A 20,414-nucleotide genomic window follows, 5' to 3' on the forward strand; every position below is an offset into this window, starting at 1 on the left:
ATATAATCTAATAGATCGTGGTGAAGTCAGCAATGGATTTGGCAGATCATCTACGTCACGAATTGACTTTGTACAAATAGCTTATGTGGAAAAGATTTCCATATTCTATGCTAATGGACTCTTGACATCCATGTACTGAGTCGTTAAACGAGCAACATCAATAAAGCCCAAGCTGAATATTGCGCGAAACAATGATCTAAATTAAAAATGAATTGATATTAACTTAATATATTTAGTTTGAGTTATTTTAATAAATTCTCACATTCAAATTTTTGATAAAACAGACCACTTTTAAAATATTTCTTTTTTTTATATGGCCCAAAACATATAAAGTAATATAATCCAAATTATACTGTTTATATCTAAGTTTTTTTTAAAATTATACCATGTATAACTAACTAATTCAAAATTAGAATTATATGACATATATTTTTATACTATATTGGTGTATGGTGCAAAACATTATCTAGTAATGAATATGAATTTATACAAAACAGAAATTAAATTGTACTAATCTCTATAATAATAAAAACTGTTAGACCCCTAATGTTTAAAGCAAAAAAAAAAAAAAAAAAAAGAAAGATTGATTTTTCTTTTATTATTTTCTCTAGTCTGTAGAATCTGCCTTTTGGTCTCTCTCTTTTTTTTTTTTTTTTTTTTTGGTTGCTCTTTCGCTAGAAAACTGCGTATAGTATCCATCCCTTAGATCATATTGCCATATGTCTCTCTAGATTCTCTTCCTCCCCCGATTTTTTTCTTCATCTCAGTCCTCACTTTCTCTCTCGCGTAGCTAAGCTCAACATCATCCTCCATCGTTTTCTGATTCCTCTTCTTCCAACGGTTGGGCGGCTTCTTCTTCTTTTTTTTTTTGCTTATTCCGATCGATTTGAGCTGGAAAAAAAAGTTAGCTCAAATGGAAGTGAATGTGTTTGGAGTTGCTTCGAGATCAGACGATCATTGCGATGACTAGTTTGATTGATTGATTGATTGATTCCTCCCTGAATGTATAATATAGCCTTTTAGATTTTTGCTTTTTCGTTTAAGCTTGAGCAAGTGTGGATTTCGCGGAGGTTTTTGGGGTTGATGAAGGGTTTCGATTCTTGAGAACATTTTTTGGTTTATGTCGAGAAACGGAAGGATGGCTTCGGATCTTAGTAGAGCTGGTCCTGTTGAGAGAGATATCGAGCAGGTTTGTGCTCTAATTTATGATTTCAATTGCTTAGACTATGTTTGTTATTAATTACTTTGTATTGAATCATTTATGGTTTAAGTCTCTTCGGAATTAGATTTTTATACATGTCGGGCGAATTTGTTCAATTGGGATTTTTCTTAGGTTAGAGAAGAAGAGTGTGTATTCTTTGAGCTGGCTTTTAGATTTTTATTTAAACTCAAGGTTGTCTATGAGATTTTTTACCATAATTATGGAAGCTTGATGTTAAGCTATGGAAACTTATTATTTGTGGATTGTGATTTATATTTCTTACCATTCAGCTTGGAGTTTTTATTTGATGCAATTATCATGGACACACATAAAGATTGTTAAAATATCTGTTAGGGTTCCTTTTTGTATTGCCAAGATTCATACTTCAGTGTGTGCATTGCTTCATATATTCTGTCTCTTATGTTATTATTGTTGAGCTGATATCTCCATTGCAAAGATTCACACCTACTTTGCTTTATGGAATGCTATTTGATTGACTCAGGCTATCATTGCCCTGAAAAAGGGAGCTTACTTGCTTAAGTATGGAAGAAGAGGGAAGCCTAAGTTCTGCCCCTTTCGCCTTTCTAATGTAAGTCTTGTTTTGTTCTATTCCGTTATGCTCCGTGTTAGCAGATAGTTTCCAATTCTTTTTCTTTGGTTTATATATGGATGGGTGGTGATATGTATTTTGCAATCCTTTTGCTATTACAACTTAAATTTACGTGCAGCTTGTCGTTTGCTGTTTAAGAAATACTAGCCTGTAATTTTCAGGATGAAACTGTTTTGATATGGTTCTCTGGGAATGAGGAGAAACATCTGAAGCTCAGCCATGTTTCTAGGATCATATCTGGACAACGCACTGTAAGTTCATGTGTTGATTATGTGGTTTTAATTCTCTCTTGAGCTTGGAGTAAAATACTTTGAACGAGTTCATGAGGACTGTAATATTCATTCGTGCAACTTTTCATGTGTCAATTTCCTTAGTTCAAGGATGCATATTTGCGCCGTACCTATCTAGTTTGATGTTTTGATAATTCTAGCAATGGTGGTTCTCTTGTAGCCTATTTTTCAGAGGTATCCTCGTCCCGAGAAGGAATATCAGTCATTTTCACTAATATATAGCGAGAGGTCTCTGGATGTGGTGAGATTCTCTTCACTTATTTACTTTTTTTGCTTCTGTATAAAAATAGTTACCCTGTCATTTGAAATACTACTGTGGTTATTTGAAATTAATTAATCTATTGGTACAATTTTTTTTGGTAGATATGCAAGGATAAAGATGAGGCTGAGGTGTGGTTTACTGGTCTTAAGGCCTTGGTTTCGCATTGCCATCAAAGAAACAGGAGGACTGAATCAAGAAGTGACGGTACACCATCTGAAGCTAATAGCCCGAGAACATATACCCGGAGAAGCTCTCCTTTACACTCTCCATTTAGTAGCAATGACAGTTTGCAGAAGGTACTGGAAGAAGTTTTTTGTGTACACTTTTGTGCATGTGGACTTTAGCTAATACATTTTCGTTTACCCTTCAGGATGGTTCTAATCACCATCGCATTCACAGTCCGTTTGAGAGCCCGCCTAAGAATGGCCTTGACAAGGCATTTTCGGACATGGCATTATATGCTGTTCCTCCAAAAGGATTTTATCCCTCAGATTCTGCAACTATTTCTGTTCATTCTGGAGGCTCGGATAGCATGCATGGACATATGAGGGGTATGGGCATGGAAGCTTTTAGAGTTAGTATGTCAAGTGCTGTTAGTTCCTCGAGCCACGGATCTGGTCATGATGATGGAGATGCATTAGGAGATGTTTTCATCTGGGGGGAAGGCATAGGAGAAGGTGTTTTGGGTGGTGGAAACCGTAGAGTTGGAAGTTCATTTGAAATTAAAACGGATTCCTTATTGCCAAAAGCTTTAGAATCTACAGTAGTACTTGACGTCCAAAATATTGCTTGTGGTGCACAACATGCTGTCCTTGTGACGAAACAAGGAGAAAGCTTTTCTTGGGGAGAGGAATCTGAAGGCAGGCTTGGCCACGGTGTTGATTCCAATATTCAACAACCAAAGCTCATCGATGCACTCAACACCACTAATATCGAGCTCGTAGCATGTGGTGAATTTCATAGTTGTGCAGTTACTCTATCAGGAGATCTGTATACCTGGGGTAAAGGAGATTTCGGTGTTCTTGGACATGGAAATGAAGTCAGTCACTGGGTCCCTAAGAGGGTTAATTTTCTGTCGGAAGGGATACATGTATCATCCATTGCTTGTGGACCTTACCACACAGCAGTCGTTACTTCTGCTGGACAGTTGTTTACTTTTGGTGATGGGACCTTTGGTGTTTTGGGCCATGGAGACAAAAAAAGTGTTTTCACACCTCGAGAGGTTGACTCTTTGAAAGGTCTCCGCACTGTCCGGGCAGCTTGTGGTGTATGGCACACAGCAGCAGTTGTGGAAGTCATGGTTGGGAGCTCAAGCTCGAGTAATTGCTCTTCTGGAAAGCTCTTTACATGGGGTGATGGTGATAAGGGCCGTCTTGGTCATGGTAATAAAGAACCAAAACTTGTGCCCACCTGTGTCGCTGCTCTTGTTGAACCCAATTTTTGTCAAGTTGCATGTGGGCACAGTCTAACGGTTGCACTTACAACAGCAGGCCATGTCTATACTATGGGCAGTCCTGTCTATGGTCAGCTTGGAAACTCACATGCAGATGGAAAAATTCCAAGCCGTGTCGAAGGTAAACTTCACAAGAGTTTTGTCGAAGAGATAGCTTGCGGTGCTTATCATGTTGCAGTTTTAACTTCGAGGACCGAAGTTTACACTTGGGGAAAGGGATCAAATGGTAGACTTGGTCATGGAGACGTAGATGATAGAAATTCTCCGACATTGGTAGAGTCGCTTAAGGATAAACAGGTGAAAAGTATTGCCTGTGGCGCTAACTTCACAGCAGCTGTCTGCATTCACAGGTGGGCATCAGGGATGGACCAGTCCATGTGTTCAGGTTGCCGTCAGCCCTTCAGTTTTAAAAGAAAGAGGCACAATTGCTATAATTGCGGACTAGTGTTTTGCCACTCATGCACTAATAAAAAGTCGTTGAAAGCTTGTATGGCACCGAACCCGAGCAAACCATATCGAGTGTGTGACAAGTGTTTCAACAAATTGAAAAAGACCATGGAAACTGATCCATCATCTCATTCTTCGCTGAGTAGAAGAGGAAGCATTAACCAGGGATCAGATCCCATTGACAAAGATGACAAGTTCGATTCTAGATCCGATGGCCAATTAGCTAGATTTTCATTGATGGATTCCATGAGGCAAGTGGATAATCGATATAAGAAGAACAAGAAATACGAATTCAATAGTAGTCGTGTCTCGCCTATACCAAGTGGAAGCTCTCAACGGGGTGCGCTTAACATAGCCAAGTCTTTTAATCCAGTATTTGGAGCGTCAAAGAAGTTCTTCTCAGCTTCTGTTCCTGGTTCTCGAATTGTGTCTCGGGCAACTTCCCCAATATCGAGACGTCCTAGTCCACCTCGTTCAACTACACCAACTCCCACTCTTTCGGGACTAGCTACACCAAAATTTGTAGTGGATGATACTAAGAGAACCAATGATAACCTAAGTCAAGAGGTCGTTAAGCTAAGATCTCAGGTAACTTGCTCTCCACCATCTTTTGTTTCTTTTAATTCTATCATCCCTCACACATCAATTGCTGCGAAAAACGTAGTTGGTGAAATTTTGCTTCTATGTTTCTGTCATTCTGTGTTTCCTGATCACGGTGAATTACGTTCCGGATTTTACCCTGTTGGTTAGATCATGGTCTAGGGTATCAGAAGGCGTGGTCACCAATTTACTTGGTTTCGTGAAGAAACATGTTTTCATTTTCAAATTTAATTACTGCCTCAGTAAGTCAGTTTCTATTTATGACCGCGTTTTTGCTAACCAGTAAATGATATATCAGGTTGAAACTCTTACAAGGAAGTCCCAGCTTCAAGAAGTTGAGCTGGAAAGAACAGCCAAGCAGCTAAAAGAGGCGTTGGCAATCGCTAATGAAGAAACGACAAGATGCAAGGCAGCAAAAGAAGTGATCAAATCACTTACCGCTCAAGTAATTTCTAAGTTTAAAAAATAAATATGGTTTATGCACTTAGTGGCTATACTTTATACTGAATATAAGGATAAACGCAACTATGCAGTTAAAGGACATGGCTGAAAGATTACCTGTTGGATCAGCTCGGACCGTGAAGTCTCCTCCGTCTCTTAATTCATTTGGTTCCAGCCCTGGTCGCATTGACCCTTTTAATATCTTAAACCAACCAAATAGCCAAGAATCCGAGCTTAATGGCACAAATACTCCAATGTTTTCTAATGGGACCATGACACCTGTATTTGGGAATGGTGAAGCAACGAATGAAGCACGGAGCGAGAAGGAATGGGTTGAACAGGATGAACCTGGAGTCTATATCACTCTTACAGCCTTAGCCGGAGGTGCTAGAGATCTCAAACGCGTTCGGTTCAGGTACAATAGTTTCTTATCTTCCCTAAAAAGAAACTGTCAGATTTTCAATGTCCGAAGATTGGACTGTAACTTTGCTCGTCCGTTTTGTTTTTTTGACAGCCGAAAAAGGTTTAGTGAGAAACAAGCAGAACAATGGTGGGCAGATAACAGAGGACGAGTCTATGAACAATACAATGTTCGCATGGTTGACAAAGCCAGTGAGGACTTGCCTCATTGAAACTCCTTAACACCAACCAGTTCACTATTTTTTTCCAATGCCCGAGTTAGGTGAGTGCAGAATCTCGGGATATAACCACAACAGATATATATAGAGAGAGAAATTAGTTTTTTTTTAAAGTGCTTCTTTCATTGTAGTTTGGGATATTTGTCTGGTGTTGATTGTGATAGAGATGTAAATTCTTTATGGTGTCATGCTGTAAATCCTATAAACATACAATGTTTTTACTCAGAAACAATGCTCAGTAATTGGTTTTCAAGCATATTTGTTGATACATCATAATATCAGAAACTAAAAGGTTACTGATATTGTTCAAAACCAAGTAGAACTGGAACTCAGGTGGTGTCTTCATCTTCATCTTCCTTGAGCTTGAATTCTACGGTTTCCAAATGCCATGGCAAAGGCGATGTAGGTAACGAAGAATGGTAATGGACAGGCGAGTCTGGTGGTGAGCGCCATTGAGTTGAGCATTCCAGCAAATCGGAAAACTCCTCCATTGGTAACTCTTTGAGTTCGTCCCAAGTGTGGCTATTATTATCATCATCCATCTAAGGCGCAAAAACCAAACGAAAAAGAGTCATAAAAGTTGCTCAAAACAAGGGCTACAACAGGATGCTATGTGTTTGGCTTCTCTAAACCTTTATGGCCTACTTTAACCATTGATCTTAGAACGATTCTCTTACAATTCAACAGAATCTAGATAGAGAGATAAGGTAAGGGAAAAAACTGATAATCTTACCTCTTTAATACTGTATTCAGGAATCCTTTCCTTGATGTTGGTATCTGGAAAGCAGAACAAGAGAATAAGTCGAGCAAAGGAAACATAAAAGATTGAAACAGTATGGGGTTCTTTCTTCACAGTCAATATATTACCATGTCCGTGAAGGATGATGTGATCAGAGAAGTAGCTATCCCACTGGCTTTGTTGTTGAGCTTCAATGCATTTGCTGTGGTCATGCAAAAAGCCTTCCTTTGCTATGTCAAAGTCGAATCCCTCAACATTCTTCTTCGTCTTGGAAGAAGCTTGAGGTTGCAACTTTGACTTGTTTGTGATATCATGGAGAGCCTTGCGGCTACCAAAACCCGCCCCATATTTCTTTGGAGCTGCTAGGGATCCCTTACCTTTTCCCGCAGTAACCAGCTCTACAACAATGTCAATAATAGAAATCTTCAATCAAAGTAAGGAAAACACAGTTCAATGTTTGAACACACGACATTCTCATCCTTGTGTCTTTTTTACACAGTTATAAAATTTTACATTACATTGATGATAATAAACATATACCAGATGGACACAAAGCTGCCTATAACCTAGTTCATATATTTGAAACCTAAGCAAGCATAGTATTATATATTATTGGTCATGATATTGATAATATACACACACAAAGAGAAAATTCTAGAATGTATCGATCTATAAGCAAATAGTAAGAACCAAGATCTCTTGCATATGATGAATCCTTACTACTTCTTATCTTGCAAACACAAAGTTTTTTGGCTAAATTAGGGACAATTAAACGAGTCATCATCATAAATAAAAACACAAGATTTGCTACTATAGTAAAGATTAAAAGGTACTTTTTCCAAGGGCAGCTAATGCATTCTCGTCCTGGAAAATCATCTGCCCGCGAGCAATTGTGTTCGCCATGCTCACCTCACTAATTTACAACCAATCAACCAATTCATGAACTGGGTAAAAATTCTAAGTAGGAATTGAAAAGTTAGAAATGAAACCAATCGCTTTAAGGGTTTAGACTCACCAGACCGTACCAAAGAGCAGGAACTTCAATCAACAACAATAGGTGAATAAAATTCCCTCAAAAGAAATTACAAAAAGAGAGTGATGGAGAGAAACGAGCAAGAACGGAACGAGGAAGACAAGGAATATAATCGTCGTCACGATGGATTTGGGCGGAGCAAGATCTTCAATTTTTAGGGTATCATCCGAAAAATTTCAAACCAACACAAAGGCGGCGGTTTTTTTAATTCTAATTTTCTCATCTTTTTTTAATCTTACTGTGTTTGTTTTGGATAAATTTGATTTTTGATCGAGTTACTTACTTTGACAATATCCCAAATCTCCAACTTCACTAATGAATAGGATGATCCATCACATGAAAATACACCTTTTGTTAATTGAGATTCCTTTTTTATCTTTTATCTTAAAAATACATGATAAAGTCTGTTGCTACGGCTGTTTCTACTTTTGTGATGTCATGTTTTCGGTTACTTAAGACGGTTACAAAGAAATTAATTAGTGCAATTTCTAATTTTTGGTGGAGTTCGGGTCAATCAAGAGGGTTACATTGGATGGCGTGGGATAAACTATGTAGTGGTAAAGATGCGGGGGGTTTGGGTTTCCGTTGCTTGGATGATTTTAACACCGCTCTGCTGGCGAAGCAGCTTTGGCGTTTGATCACCGTACCAGATTCACTTTTTGCACGGATGTTTAAAGGCCGCTACTATCGGTATTCTGATCCTTTGGATCCAATTAAATCTTACTCGCCGTCTTATGGGTGGCAGAGTATAGTTTCTACTCGCTCTTTGGTTAATAAAGGACTCATTAAACGGGTAGGATCTGGTGCTTCTATTTCTGTATGGAATGACCCATGGATCCCTGCTCAATCCCCGAGACCAGCAATGAGCACAGGATTGCCTTCTGATCCTCTGCTCCGAGTTACAAACCTTATTGACAGGAGTTCTAATTCCTGGGATATGGCTCAGCTTACCGCTACTTTTGTACCGGAAGATGTAGCTATGATTTCTGCCTTGCCGTTGCGACAACCGAATAAACCGAATCTGATGGGATGGCATTTTACTAAGTCTGGTAAATATTCGGTTAAATCAGGGTACTATGTGCTTCGTTCAAATGTGACGGCTCCTGCTGAGCCGAAAGTATTTGGGCCGGACATTGTACCTCTCCAGGCCTTTGTGTGGAAAATTAGGTGTCCACCGAAGCTTCATCACTTCCTGTGGCAAGTACTTTCGGGTTGTATGGCGGTTACAGCTAATCTACGGAGACGCGGAATAAACTGTGATGCCACTTGTGGGCTTTGTGGTTTTCAGGAGGAGACGATTAATCATACCCTCTTCGAATATCCGCCAGCTAGGCAGGTTTGGGCCTTGTCGCAATTCCCGACGGCCATGGGTGTATTTCCTTTGGAGTCAGTTTTCACAAATATGGATTTTCTATTTTGGCGATTTCCAGATGTTCCAACACATGAATTCTTCCCCTGGATTCTATGGTATATCTGGAAAGTACGCAATGACAAACTTTACAGTAATTTGGATTCCAATCCCCTTGCTATTCTGCGGTTAGCGGAGGATGAGGCAAAAGCATGGGCTCTAGCTCAGACAGAGGGTATGGTTTTAGCACCGGATATTAACACCACGGTTGCTCCCTATGGAAGTGGGGAATTAGGGGTTCCGCGGTCTTTGTCGAGTTATACTTGTTTTGTAGATGGTTCTTGGAAAGCTACAGATCGATATGCGGGTAGAAGATGGTTTTGCACGTCGCCCTGGAGTGACGCCCCTACTATGGGAGCTGCCAACATTCGCTGTAGTCTCTCCTCTCTTCATGCCGAGATTGAAGCCCTTATCTGGGCTATGCGCTGCATGATTGGGACGGATAACCAATCTGTAGTCTTTATCACCGACTGCTCTGACTTAGTGAAGATGGTGTCTTTGCCTTCCGAGTGGCCAACTTTTACGCCTTATTTGGAGGACATACAGGCGGATAAAGAGGAGTTTGCTTCTTTTTCCTTAGTCACTCTCAGGATGGTAAAGCGGATATTTTAGCACGACAAGTTCGCATAGTTCCGCACTTAGTTACCTATGTAAACAATGTTCCTTTGTATTGGCTTGTTTGCTTGTTGTAAAAAAAAAAAAAAAAAAATCTTAAAAAAACTTATACCATGGAAAATTACGGTAACACTTCTTGTTGATTCTAATTGAGTAATTTCCAGATAGCAAGTCCAATTAAAAAATTGTTCGTCTCCAAACAGATAAAAACACCCATAACGTAAAGAACAAAAAGAAAAAAAAAGTTGGAAATTATGAAAGGAATAAACAATAAAAGGATTCAGAAGGAAGATAGTAGACTCTGACTGACTGACGTTAGTGCATAGAATGATTTTTAAGTATATACATAAATAACAATATCTGCCACTGACTGGTTCAAGTGTCGTCTCTTTAAACAAACATTGAGATATTAGCTCATGCTTGGCCACAAGGAGCTGAGTTTTGTTGCGAGCTTTGCACTCTTATAGTCCTCCCTCAGTTGAATAAACCTGCACATTATTCATTTTACAACTCTCTCTCAATCTCATTTCCTTTTTCCTAGTTTTTAATCTTAATAATCTCTCTTTCTCTCTTACCTTTGCGCGTCTTTGCGAATGCTTGGACTTCCCTCGAACAAAGTCGGCAGACTATCTGGAGCAACGATGAAAACATTCGCGATTCTGCACTCACAGATAGTGATTACAGGTTATTACATTAATCAAATAATAAGAAGGAAGTAAAGTGACGAGAGAGTCTCATAATAGATATGTTATTACATTCTCAGAAGCTCAAATTTCTCATCCACTGATGGAGCACCGAAGCTTTTAACAAATACTACATACTCGTTTAAGTCACGCTTCAGCTGCAGTCCTCCACTGTCCAACCAAAGTTTTAGTAATCACAAAACAAAAACCAAGCTCTATATTCACACAGACCTATTCAGGCAATGGATAAGTTTGATTTGATCCGATAAAACATTTATACCAATAGGTGCGACTACGTCAAACATTGCACTCATGTCAGATCAGAGAGAGAGCAAATTTTGGCATGGTTATCTATGTTTGGTTTATTAGGGGTCGTTGATCTGATTTACGGTTATTTTGCAGACGTGATTTTAATAAGGAAATTAGAAAGAAAAAAAAAAGACAAAGAGCTGAAATCATACCTGGGATTGAAAGTGAACTTCTGCCAGTGTGTTAGTAGTAGCTTTTCTAACCTATTTCCCTGAGAATAATAAAGAAAACTTCATTCAAATCTAGATATATAGCACCACTCTTATGATGAAGAAAATAAATCTTTGGTGATACAAATCATACCAGTTCAGTCAGGAAGGCTTGCTTATTAAGACCTTCCAAGGCAGTGAAGGCTGACTCAAGTACCCGGGAAAGATAAGCCACGACCCTAAACAAGGGAGTGGGATTAGAAATTAAACTAAAAAAGGTGAAGCCTTCAACCAATTAGTGGGAAGGTAGAGTCTCAACTAAACCAACCTCATGCAGGCATTTGTTGGGCGGTGGTCAGGAGCAATTCCATCATCAGGTGATCTATAATCGGTAGCCTTCTGCTCAGATGAAAGTAGCCTATCAACCTGAAAAAGGCCATATCGGAAACCTTACAATGAGTCGAAAGAGAATAATAAGCATAACTCCTAAATCTTTCCAGCGTTGGAACCACATGGATATGTTCGTAGATTACACAAAAAGCAACTAACCTCAGCCATCACAGTTTCAATGCACTGCTGAAGTCCTTTGTAAGCAGCTGCCTCTGCTTTGGATAGAGCAGTTGACATTTCTTCACAAGAAGCAGCATGTGCACCATCCACTGGTAGGAGAAGCCGAGATATCGAATTTGCAAAATACTGGAAGAGAAAATTATATGATTAGAATAGGAGTCAACACATAAAATTTCCATAGTAGATGACTCGGTCAAACTGTTTCATTATTTCAATGCTTGAGTAGCAGACGCCTTTTCATATAAAAAATGAAACAAACTGATAACCATAAAAGTCACCCAACATGCCTGCTGAACTATAGCAACACTACTACCGCAACGCTGCACAGCAACCATGAAGGATTTAAAGCTACTTTCACCAGCAGCAGCAGCAGCTTCTGCCTGAGAAATAATCAAATAAATTGTAAATAACTTCACCAAACAATTGAAATAATAAGCACTTCAAATAGTAGAAAAGAGAAAGAATTACAGCAGAAGCAGCTGCAGCAGCCACTCTTCTGCTAACGCTTGTGCCCAAAACAAATCTCTCCCTCAATGCTGCAGCTTCAGTCAGGCCATCCCTTGCCCGTTCAAGTCCCTCAGTTATGTATACGCTCACCTGCAAGAAGTCATCATGGCATCAGCACAATTAATATAAATGACTTTAGAATCTTATGAACATCATACCTGGTCTAGCTGGCAAGTAAATATGGCTTTAACATTGACAGCAAGTGTGGCTGGCTGCACAAAAGAAATACTTATATGGTCAGATACACAATCACAGATATTACAGTTTACTTACTGCCGGATGTTTCTGCAAAAGTCAATATTTTAGATTATTTCTTTGTCAATATCTTATTCCTACATCTTTTCCCAAAATTCAGAGCAACTAACTTATTTTGGAAAAACTTTTCTCATAAATTGCTAAATTCGGTAACCTGAGATGAAAACAGTGTGCATCTGGTTATTGCTTCTTCATTCCATCGAACAAACTCAGTCACAACGGTGACCGATAGCTGCTGCTGAGAAGATGATACTGAAGCACCCCTAGAGCGTCCTATTGTGCCGGATGACTCCGAGACTTGCTGACTCTCAGCACGTAATTCTTCCATCTGTAGAGAAAAACTCATATCTAAGCCCTTCACACTAATGCACAATATAACAACTCCAATCAGAAAATGAGATAATCATATTAAACCTTTGCTTGATATAGTTGTTTTAAGGAGGCCTGCTCATGCTCAGGGTATTCATCCTTGTGCGAGGAAAACAAGGACTCTGTCAAATCTGCACACTCAAAATAAAGAGTTTTAAGCACCAACGAACAACGAAAGTTTGCATGAAAAAACAAAACTTCTATCACTCAGAATCACACGAGAAAAAGACCTTCAACATCAAGGTCACCGCATCCAACAGCTCGGAGGTCTTTAGCAAGTTCTTGGGTTCTCTCATATGCAACTGCTAACATTCTAAGGTACTAAAGACAAAAACCAAGAATTAAGTTTCTTATACTAATTCTACTACGAAGATAGAAAAAAAAAAGAGATAAGGAAGTATCTACACACTAGTAACAGTCCGCCTTCTTGCACAGATGGGGGACTCATAAGAGAGGGCTTCGCCAAAATTTTGTCAAGAATACCTGTGACACGCTGCTCCAGAACTCTCTGCATAAAGTACACGAAGAGTCAGTATCCATATGCCGGGTCAACACTACGGTGTCCAAATTATCGGTGCCAATTACCTGAACTAAGATTGCCATAACTTCATTTGGAGCAGGGAAAACAGCTGTAATGGTCGCTGCTTCTTTGCGTACAGTGTCTACACATGAGAAGTAACAAAAGTTATGAATCGGCATAAAAGCATGTTTCAAGTATTGCATCCAGATCAGTGACAATTCTTCAGACCTGTAATTTCCTTGTATAAAGCAGAAAGTCCACGGGCAACATTGCTAGGACTAGGCTGAGAACCATGGTCACCAAGAACCAACCTAATGTCTGAATTCATGACTTCCACATCAATAAACATTGGCCGTGTAGCCACATAATGTTGCATAGCACTTGTACCCCTGTTAAACTGAAAATGAAGAAGAAAAAATATTGAGCATCAAGGAGACCTAGACCATTCCGTATGTAATAGCCTTAGAATTAACAAGTATGTAACCACAAGATACATAAGAAAGGCTTCGCTCAGTATATAAGATAAAATAACAGGTTTTCCTACTGAATTGTAAAGGTGCATGCGGCAGAATAAAGTATTCACCTGTGACAAAATCTTAGCACATTCTGACATGGTGGATAGATCTCTCCGCTGTGATGCAGCATCAAAACGAGATAAAAGCCTATTCTCCAATTCTACAAAATCATACTCAAATGTCACAAAGACGAAGTTGAACATACAATAATCCTCTTCAGTAAATATACAGAAAACACAGTAAAGACGAGTTTGTTTACCATTACAGTAATCTTGGAGATTAGCAACTGCAACTTCCAGTCCTCGGCCAGCGGTTGCATTTCCTGCAGCTGTACCCGCACCTTGTCTTCCAATATCTTCCTCAGCAAAGGATCCTGATATTGACAAAGTGGGTATGAGAATAAATTGCAGCCTAATTGAACAGTAAACTTCCATTTTTCTGCAAACAAGCGAGTTAAATAATAGATAAAAAAATTCTGACACTTTAGACAGATTCCAAGTAACATATCATCATACGTAATTTCTGAGCAATAGAAGCAGCCTCAGCTACGCGGCTATCATCAGAGAACAAAGCGGAAAGCTCCATAAGATCCCCTGGGCTGCCGTTGAACTCCATTAGGTACTGCATTTGTTGAACAAGGATTACTTTAAGCATTCATCTAACTAAATATGCGACCAACTTTCCAACAGTGATGCACTCTTACCTTTATAAGATCTATCGTCTGGCTAGCAGTTTCCCGCTGAGCATCTGCACTCTGACAAAAGAAGCATGTGTTAGTATTGGATATAGATCACCAAAAATGTTGTTATAGGCTAGATCTATTTACCTGCAAATGATCTCCAATTTTTGCAGCGGTCTGTCCAACACTTGAAATACGACCGTCCAACCTTGCAAAGCTCTCAAACAGACCGTCCACACCCTTCTCTATCTAGTAAGAGAAACCAATTACGATTTGAAGAAAGGATCGTGGTATCAGTCATTCATCAGGCAGTAATCCATGTACCCAAGAAATTGAATCATAGTAGTAGTAGTATTGGTCTGCCAACCTCAGTCAGTGTCTTCCGGTGTTTGGCATCTTGGGTTGAAACTTCCTTCTTTAGTGTGTTGAGCCTTCCATCAACCTTCCAAAATATTTAACAAAAACCTAAGATATCAGAACGATGAAAAGAAACCAAAAAGAAAAAAGGCTTGTCATGGATGTAGACCCAAAGACACTCACCTGCTTCCGAAGATCAACAAGCTCCTTGCAAGCATCTTTGAACAGAGACAAAAGACCATCTACTTCAGGGAAAAAAGGAGCAGAAGACAAAGGAGTAGACTGCCCACGTAAATGCCCATTTGCCAAACCATCAACGTTGCCATGGCCATCCCCTGAATCTGCTTCTTCTTCTAGGAAAGACGGCAAGAGGTCGTTTACCAGGTTCCCAAATGATGCATCGAATGAAAAATCACCCTGCGAGTGACCAAAATAATCAAAATCCTTCATGATTTAAAAAGTAAAGAAACAAAAAAAACATTAGCAACCCCGAGCTCAAATCCTTACCTTGAAGTCTTCAATGTCAAGAATCAAAGGAACAGAGTTAGCAGAGGACGATCTGGGTCCTCTTGCTCTGATTCCTTCTGTCATCTGCTTAAAAACAAAACACAAAAATCCTAAAATTCAAAAATTTAAAGAAGTGAAGAATTAAGTCTGACAGATCATACATGAAACATTCGATAAATAGGAGAATATGAGAGAGATGCGTACGATGCTGGATACTTTAAATCAAAATTACAGTAGCATATATAATCTCAGTTAACTAAACCGGTAATCGCTGATTTCTACGGCGAATGTAACAAATTTAGACCATAAAGACGAACAATCGCGCGGAGAACGAGACGGGTAAGGTAAAATCTAGTATGGAGCAACTTACCGGCGGTGGACGACGAGATCTAGACGGCGGAATCCGGTTACTGCAGGGAGAGAAAGACGGAGAAATAGAGAGACCGGTCTACAATGGCGGAGTTGGGGATTTTTCCTTCTTTTTTTCCTCACAACTACGACGAGCTTCCAGATGAGCTGAGCTGTTAAATTTAATTATTTTACGTGTTTCTTTTTTCCCGGTTTAAACCGCAACCGGTTTAATTTTTTTTTAATAAACTGTTATTAGTTAGTTTGAACTTTGAAATTTTGGTTCGTTGATTCACTTACTTCATTACACACACAAGAACATAATCGAACTACATGCCACAGAGGGAATGAAAATCAAATAAATTCAAGCAAAAAAAAACATTTGGGAGGTAATAAATAATTATCTCATGAAAAACGTTAATCTTCAAAAAATTAATGGCAAAGTCATACATAAACGGGCGCTGTTAATAGAGAATCAATGAGCCTTTGAACATTTTTATGGTCTCAAAAGCATTGTAACCTCACTATTGACTGTTATAAATATAGAGAACTGAAAGCAATGGAAGAAGCAATATCCAAAACGTGAAAAAATCTTGAGTCGAGCAGAATGGCCACCATTGTTTCTCCTCCACATTTCTCCCCTGTTGAAGATGCTGAAAACATCAAGAAGGCTTGTCAAGGTTTTTCTACTTTATAGACTTAAGTGTTTCACAATATTATGTGATTCAAGTTTCCTTCTATTTCCTTTATTCATCTTCTTACTTTTATATTGGATTTAGGATGGGGAACCGATGAAAAGGCCATCATCTCGATCCTAGGACACCGGAATTTGTTCCAGAGGAAACTCATAAGACAAGCTTATCAGGAGATTTACCATGAGGATCTCATTCACCAGCTCAAATCTGAGCTCTCTGGTGATTTTGTGGTCTAGATTATATATCCATATGCTCTACTCTATTTTGACAATCCACAAAAGATAGTTTTCATGGAAGATATATATGTTACCTGCAGAGAGCTGTTTGCTTGTGGGCCTTGGATCCTTCAGAGAGAGATGCTCTTTTGGCTAACTTAGCTCTTCAAAAGCCTATTCCTGACTACAAGGTTCTTGTCGAGATTGCCTGCATGAGATCCCCTGAAGATCTATTAGCTGCTAGACGTGCTTACCGTTCCCTCTACAAGCGTTCTCTTGAGGAAGACTTGGCCTCCCGTACTATTGGCGACATTAGGAAAGTGAGTAATTCTAATTTCAAGATGTTTTCTTCTTGTTTCGACCTGAACTCCAACGCTTGGGGATTTTGATATATACAGCTCTTGGTTGCAATGGCGTCTGCCTATAAATATGATGGAGAGGAAATTGATGAGATGCTTGCGCAGTCAGAGGCTGGGATTCTTCATGATGAAATCCTTGGTAAGGCTGTTGAACATGAAGAAACGATCAGGGTGTTAAGTACAAGAAGCAACATGCAGCTTAGCGCAATCTTCAATCGCTACAAGGATATATATGGCAGATCAATCACTGAGGTATACAAACAACACATAAAAATCAAGTTATGTTATATAATTGATGACTAATCTCAGAAAAAACAATCAATGCGAAAATTTTAGACAACAATAAAAAAGACTTTTGGAATCAATTTTAGGGAAATAGAGTAATCATACCAGTAATTCTTCATGACGATATTCATAATGAAACCTTTGATGACCAGGATCTCCTCAATCACCCTACAAATGAGTACCTGAGTGCACTACGTGCAGCCATCAGGTGCATTAAAAACCCTACCCGGTATTACTCAAAGGTAAGAGATACAACAATAGTTTTGAGATGTGATTTCTAATTTATCTCAGTGGTATTCATATCTCTTTTGCACCTAGGTGTTGCGCAACTCAATCAATACAGTGGGGACTGATGAAGATGCTCTGAACCGTGTGATTGTCACACGAGCAGAAAAGGACCTGAAGAAGATCAGTGAGCTGTATCTCAAGCGGAACGATGTGAGTCTCGATCAAGCCATAGCAAAAGAGACATCAGGGGACTACAAGTCTTTTCTTCTAGCCTTGCTAGGACATTGAGAAACTTAGAGTTCAGCCTCAACTTAAAAACCTTAAAACAGTAGCATTTCTTCTAGAAATTTCTAGTACTGTATGGAATAAAAATATATTGAACTCTTGAAGTTATAATAAAGTTTATGTTTAATGCTTCCTCAATTAGTTCTTTTGTTTAGCTATTCCAGGAATTACATAATTTTTCTCTTATAGGATACAAAGAAACTATACAAACTCACTGAAGATCAGGGAAACATGCACATGTATAAAGTTCGTTCCTGCTCAGCCTGAGCGTATAAAGGCCGCAGCAATACCAGCAACAACCCCTACAGCAGTAACAGCAATTCCAACGCCAATAACACCATCTGCTTTCAAAAATCAGAAGAGAGTCAAAAGAGAAAATAGCTGAAGATTTAAATGGACGATGAAGACACATGACAGAATAGTATCATTAATTACCTTTCACAATGCGGTCTTCTATAGCCTTTTTTAGTGTCTGAGCCTGTCCCGACTCCGGTTCAACCTAAAAACCACACAAAGAAAAAGAAGGCATAAATGAAATACATCAACAACAAGATTCTCTGGAGTTATCCAAGGATCAGATGATCAAACCTCCAAACAACGTTCTATACAATCCCGGCTTCTTGAATAGTCACCGCTTCGATAGTAACCAACAGCAAGGAGATAAAGCTTCTCCCTGAGTTTCATTGCACTTGTATCATTAACAACCGAAGCTGCAAAATCAATAACTCGAATCAAATCATTCACCTTTGGGAGAATATTAAAAGGTAGCTGTTTTAATTTAACAATTGTAAAACATAAGCTAGTATTATAATTTACCTTCAATCATAGCTACGCCACGCTGGATATCACCAGGCATCTTAGAATGAACAAGAGCCCATGAAAGACGCATGATGCATTCCTTCGTACGTCCTTCGTCTTGAGCTTTCTGAGCCTCTGCAAGTTCTTTCTCACATCCCTGAGGATTAAATAAAAAAAAACTAATCCATGCCACACGAGAGATGGAAAAAATCAAAGGAAAACACTTATTTCATCCCCACACCCAAAAATAAAGCAAGCAACGCGACAGATATCCAAAAATCCGAAGTTAGCTATCGAACAATTGCAAATTGGCGGGTTTTTACGCGGCCAATTAGAGGAATCAATAAACTTACGGAGATGATGTCGGTATCGCACAAGGGGAACTCATCGGAGGAACCAGAGGCAGCGCCTGATAAGAAGTCTGAGACGGAACCGAAAACCTTCCCTATCGCCGCGTCCATTTTTCCTGTCGCAGCTCCTTAGATATCTTTTCTTTCCGAGTTTTCTTAATCCTTTCTCTCGCCTTCTTCCTCCCTTACAATAAAATTGACCGAGATCAACGAATGTTTTGGTTAATATAGATTTTTTCAATGCAATTTTTAGATTAAATTTATATTTTATATTATGCAGTTTTATTTCTGATTGGTTAAGCTGTTTAAAAGTAACTTTTTCTTAATATATGTGTTTTAACTAAAACATTCTATATTTTGAAACGGTGGAAGTATTATTTTTAAAACATCAGATTTTTAAATAAAAAAGTATTGATGATGTTTTGAGTGAAAGAATACAGATTTATAAAGAAACACATTAAAAAGTTCAACCAATCATAAACAAGACTGCATAAAATAAATAATAAAAAATATAAAAGTAATCTAAAAGTTGCCTAGAAAGTTTAAAACATCTTATATTATGAAACAAATTTTTTTTTTTTAAAACATCCTATATTATGAAACGGAGGAAATATGATTTTTGATACATACGTTTGTTTATCACACGTTCATATTTGCCCCGTCTTTGTCTCCAACATTCAGGATTTTTATTAGGGAAAATATACACTTTGACATGAATAACATTCGGAAAAAGCATCTCATAAAACAAACAACAAAGAGTAGTTTTAGTAAATAGTTTTTGAAGGCTTAGAGCATGCTAGTGCCTAGTGGGATAGCCGGATAGGTACCTCTGATAGCAAACTGTGGAAAATAGTATGTGTGTTGGGATTGGGAAGACGAAGAAGTGCTCTTAGGAGCGGACCTGGCGGGAAGATATATTGTATACCATAGATTGGCAGCAGAAAGGTACACATTGAGAGTAAAATAGTCGTGAATAAATTAAACTGATTGGAAATGACTTTGTTAGTCTGTTAGCAGCCTGGACTGCGGTCACCTCGCGAAACGTATTAGCATTTAATTAGCCTACTGCGTACATATGAACATGCCTCTCTCATGCAACATGTCCAGTGGTTTCTAAACATTTTTGCTTTTGTGTTGTGACTTGTGATGATGTCATTTTATTAAACATGACTAGTATATTTCTTTCTTACATAATTACTAGGTACTAACCCGCGGAGAACCGCGGGCTGAACATTTTTTAATAAAAAATTTGTAATAATTTATTTTATTATTATGTTATTTATAATAGTTTGTGATTAAAAATTTGGTTTGCTTATATTATAATTTTTGTATTTTAAAAATGTTTATTGAAAACCTGTCAATAAAATATTTGTATGTAATGAATAAAATTGTTTAAACTTTTGTCAACTAAACACAATCCTTACTAACATGTAAACAAAAGCAATTAAATATAGCTGGTAAAAGTTCTAAAAAGTATTTTTGAAAACAACATTCATTGTTTTTTTCTGTGGCTTTCTTTTCTTGTCTGTAATAATTTTAATTTGTGGTGAAATTTTTTTTTTGATAAAATTTATAGCTGCATATATTTTATTCGATTTGGTTTTTAAAATCTTACCTGTTAATTTTTTCTTAAATATGAATTAGTTTTGATTCTAATAGATTTTTTTTTTTTACTTTTCTACAATTTATTTTAT

The 20,414-nt window shown here is 38.3% G+C and overlaps 5 protein-coding genes and 1 long non-coding RNA gene across 7 annotated transcripts; 2 read left to right on the forward strand and 4 right to left on the reverse strand.

Annotated features, from left to right (window-relative positions):
• The first annotated feature begins 552 nt into the window (after positions 1-552).
• On the forward strand, positions 553-6,198 carry LOC104769476 (PH, RCC1 and FYVE domains-containing protein 1-like). The gene is made up of 9 exons (XM_010493694.3): positions 553-1,189; positions 1,704-1,790; positions 1,973-2,062; positions 2,262-2,342; positions 2,465-2,659; positions 2,734-4,851; positions 5,162-5,308; positions 5,397-5,719; positions 5,819-6,198. Exons 1-9 carry the CDS (start codon positions 1,121-1,123, stop codon positions 5,934-5,936), a joined length of 3,228 nt encoding a protein of 1,075 aa, XP_010491996.2. The 5' UTR covers positions 553-1,120; the 3' UTR covers positions 5,937-6,198.
• LOC104769475 (protein PATRONUS 2-like) lies at positions 6,106-8,074 on the reverse strand. The gene is made up of 5 exons (XM_010493693.3): positions 7,697-8,074; positions 7,515-7,594; positions 6,810-7,079; positions 6,676-6,719; positions 6,106-6,484 (listed from the first exon to the last, which is right to left on the reverse strand). Exons 2-5 carry the CDS (start codon positions 7,582-7,584, stop codon positions 6,272-6,274), a joined length of 597 nt encoding a protein of 198 aa, XP_010491995.1. The 5' UTR covers positions 7,585-7,594; positions 7,697-8,074; the 3' UTR covers positions 6,106-6,271.
• Positions 8,075-9,876: 1,802 nt separating this feature from the next.
• Positions 9,877-15,871, reverse strand: LOC104769477 (exocyst complex component SEC10b). Of its 2 annotated transcripts, none has more exons than XM_010493695.3 (25): positions 15,528-15,871; positions 15,158-15,241; positions 14,834-15,067; positions 14,661-14,735; positions 14,441-14,542; positions 14,318-14,368; positions 14,130-14,235; positions 13,874-13,987; positions 13,683-13,774; positions 13,328-13,496; positions 13,165-13,241; positions 12,989-13,087; positions 12,810-12,900; positions 12,625-12,710; positions 12,365-12,538; positions 12,114-12,167; positions 11,917-12,045; positions 11,736-11,828; positions 11,428-11,574; positions 11,207-11,304; positions 11,033-11,117; positions 10,882-10,940; positions 10,493-10,591; positions 10,313-10,396; positions 9,877-10,225 (listed from the first exon to the last, which is right to left on the reverse strand). In XM_010493695.3, exons 2-25 carry the CDS (start codon positions 15,239-15,241, stop codon positions 10,147-10,149), a joined length of 2,481 nt encoding a protein of 826 aa, XP_010491997.1. In that variant the 5' UTR covers positions 15,528-15,871; the 3' UTR covers positions 9,877-10,146. The 2 variants fall into 2 exon arrangements, with proteins under 2 accessions (XP_010491997.1, XP_087360766.1); XM_087504640.1 differs by having other exon boundaries at positions 15,158-15,267; positions 15,528-15,670.
• A 15-nt stretch (positions 15,872-15,886) lies between these two features.
• LOC147918476 (uncharacterized) lies at positions 15,887-16,650 on the reverse strand. Its single transcript, XR_015592644.1, has 2 exons — positions 16,511-16,650; positions 15,887-16,158 (listed from the first exon to the last, which is right to left on the reverse strand). It is a non-coding gene; the product is annotated as an uncharacterized LOC147918476 (long non-coding RNA).
• Positions 16,082-17,710, forward strand: LOC147918477 (annexin D8-like). Its single transcript, XM_087504641.1, has 6 exons — positions 16,082-16,185; positions 16,285-16,430; positions 16,517-16,735; positions 16,814-17,026; positions 17,212-17,301; positions 17,378-17,710. The coding sequence occupies exons 1-6, from the start codon at positions 16,113-16,115 to the stop codon at positions 17,573-17,575; spliced, it is 939 nt and encodes a 312-aa protein (XP_087360767.1). The 5' UTR covers positions 16,082-16,112; the 3' UTR covers positions 17,576-17,710.
• On the reverse strand, positions 17,647-18,998 carry LOC104769478 (mitochondrial fission 1 protein B). Its single transcript, XM_010493696.3, has 5 exons — positions 18,724-18,998; positions 18,389-18,527; positions 18,161-18,282; positions 18,008-18,071; positions 17,647-17,913 (listed from the first exon to the last, which is right to left on the reverse strand). Exons 1-5 carry the CDS (start codon positions 18,829-18,831, stop codon positions 17,831-17,833), a joined length of 516 nt encoding a protein of 171 aa, XP_010491998.1. The 5' UTR covers positions 18,832-18,998; the 3' UTR covers positions 17,647-17,830.
• Positions 18,999-20,414: the final 1,416 nt, after the last annotated feature.

This window comes from Camelina sativa, chromosome 20, assembly GCF_030686135.1.
Source record: "Camelina sativa cultivar CO46 ecotype springtype chromosome 20, ASM3068613v1".
In the NCBI taxonomy this organism is placed as follows: Eukaryota; Viridiplantae; Streptophyta; class Magnoliopsida; order Brassicales; family Brassicaceae; genus Camelina; species Camelina sativa.

What these genes read in the sequence shown, in the direction of transcription:
- LOC104769476 (XM_010493694.3), top strand. Translation starts at nt 1,121, where the DNA reads ATGTCGAGAAACGGAAGGATGGCTTCGGATCTTAGTAGAGCTGGTCCT. An exon ending in TTGAGAGAGATATCGAGCAG is followed by an intron (nt 1,190 to 1,703) that starts GTTTGTGCTCTA and finishes TGATTGACTCAG; the next exon opens with GCTATCATTGCCCTGAAAAA. An exon ending in GCAATGACAGTTTGCAGAAG is followed by an intron (nt 2,660 to 2,733) that starts GTACTGGAAGAA and finishes TTTACCCTTCAG; the next exon opens with GATGGTTCTAATCACCATCG.
- LOC104769475 (XM_010493693.3), bottom strand. Translation starts at nt 7,584, where the DNA reads ATGGCGAACACAATTGCTCGCGGGCAGATGATTTTCCAGGACGAGAAT. An exon ending in CATCATCCTTCACGGACATG is followed by an intron (nt 6,720 to 6,809) that starts GTAATATATTGA and finishes TCTGCTTTCCAG; the next exon opens with ATACCAACATCAAGGAAAGG. An exon ending in CTGAATACAGTATTAAAGAG is followed by an intron (nt 6,485 to 6,675) that starts GTAAGATTATCA and finishes TTTGCGCCTTAG; the next exon opens with ATGGATGATGATAATAATAG.
- LOC104769477 (XM_010493695.3), bottom strand. Translation starts at nt 15,241, where the DNA reads ATGACAGAAGGAATCAGAGCAAGAGGACCCAGATCGTCCTCTGCTAAC. An exon ending in TCTCCAAGATTACTGTAATG is followed by an intron (nt 13,775 to 13,873) that starts GTAAACAAACTC and finishes ATGATTTTGTAG; the next exon opens with AATTGGAGAATAGGCTTTTA. An exon ending in CTGCTGCAGCTGCTTCTGCT is followed by an intron (nt 11,829 to 11,916) that starts GTAATTCTTTCT and finishes ATTATTTCTCAG; the next exon opens with GCAGAAGCTGCTGCTGCTGC.
- LOC147918477 (XM_087504641.1), top strand. Translation starts at nt 16,113, where the DNA reads ATGGCCACCATTGTTTCTCCTCCACATTTCTCCCCTGTTGAAGATGCT. An exon ending in CATCAAGAAGGCTTGTCAAG is followed by an intron (nt 16,186 to 16,284) that starts GTTTTTCTACTT and finishes TATTGGATTTAG; the next exon opens with GATGGGGAACCGATGAAAAG. An exon ending in CTATTGGCGACATTAGGAAA is followed by an intron (nt 16,736 to 16,813) that starts GTGAGTAATTCT and finishes TGATATATACAG; the next exon opens with CTCTTGGTTGCAATGGCGTC.
- LOC104769478 (XM_010493696.3), bottom strand. Translation starts at nt 18,831, where the DNA reads ATGGACGCGGCGATAGGGAAGGTTTTCGGTTCCGTCTCAGACTTCTTA. An exon ending in TGGCGTAGCTATGATTGAAG is followed by an intron (nt 18,283 to 18,388) that starts GTAAATTATAAT and finishes TTGATTTTGCAG; the next exon opens with CTTCGGTTGTTAATGATACA. An exon ending in GTATAGAACGTTGTTTGGAG is followed by an intron (nt 18,072 to 18,160) that starts GTTTGATCATCT and finishes TGTGGTTTTTAG; the next exon opens with GTTGAACCGGAGTCGGGACA.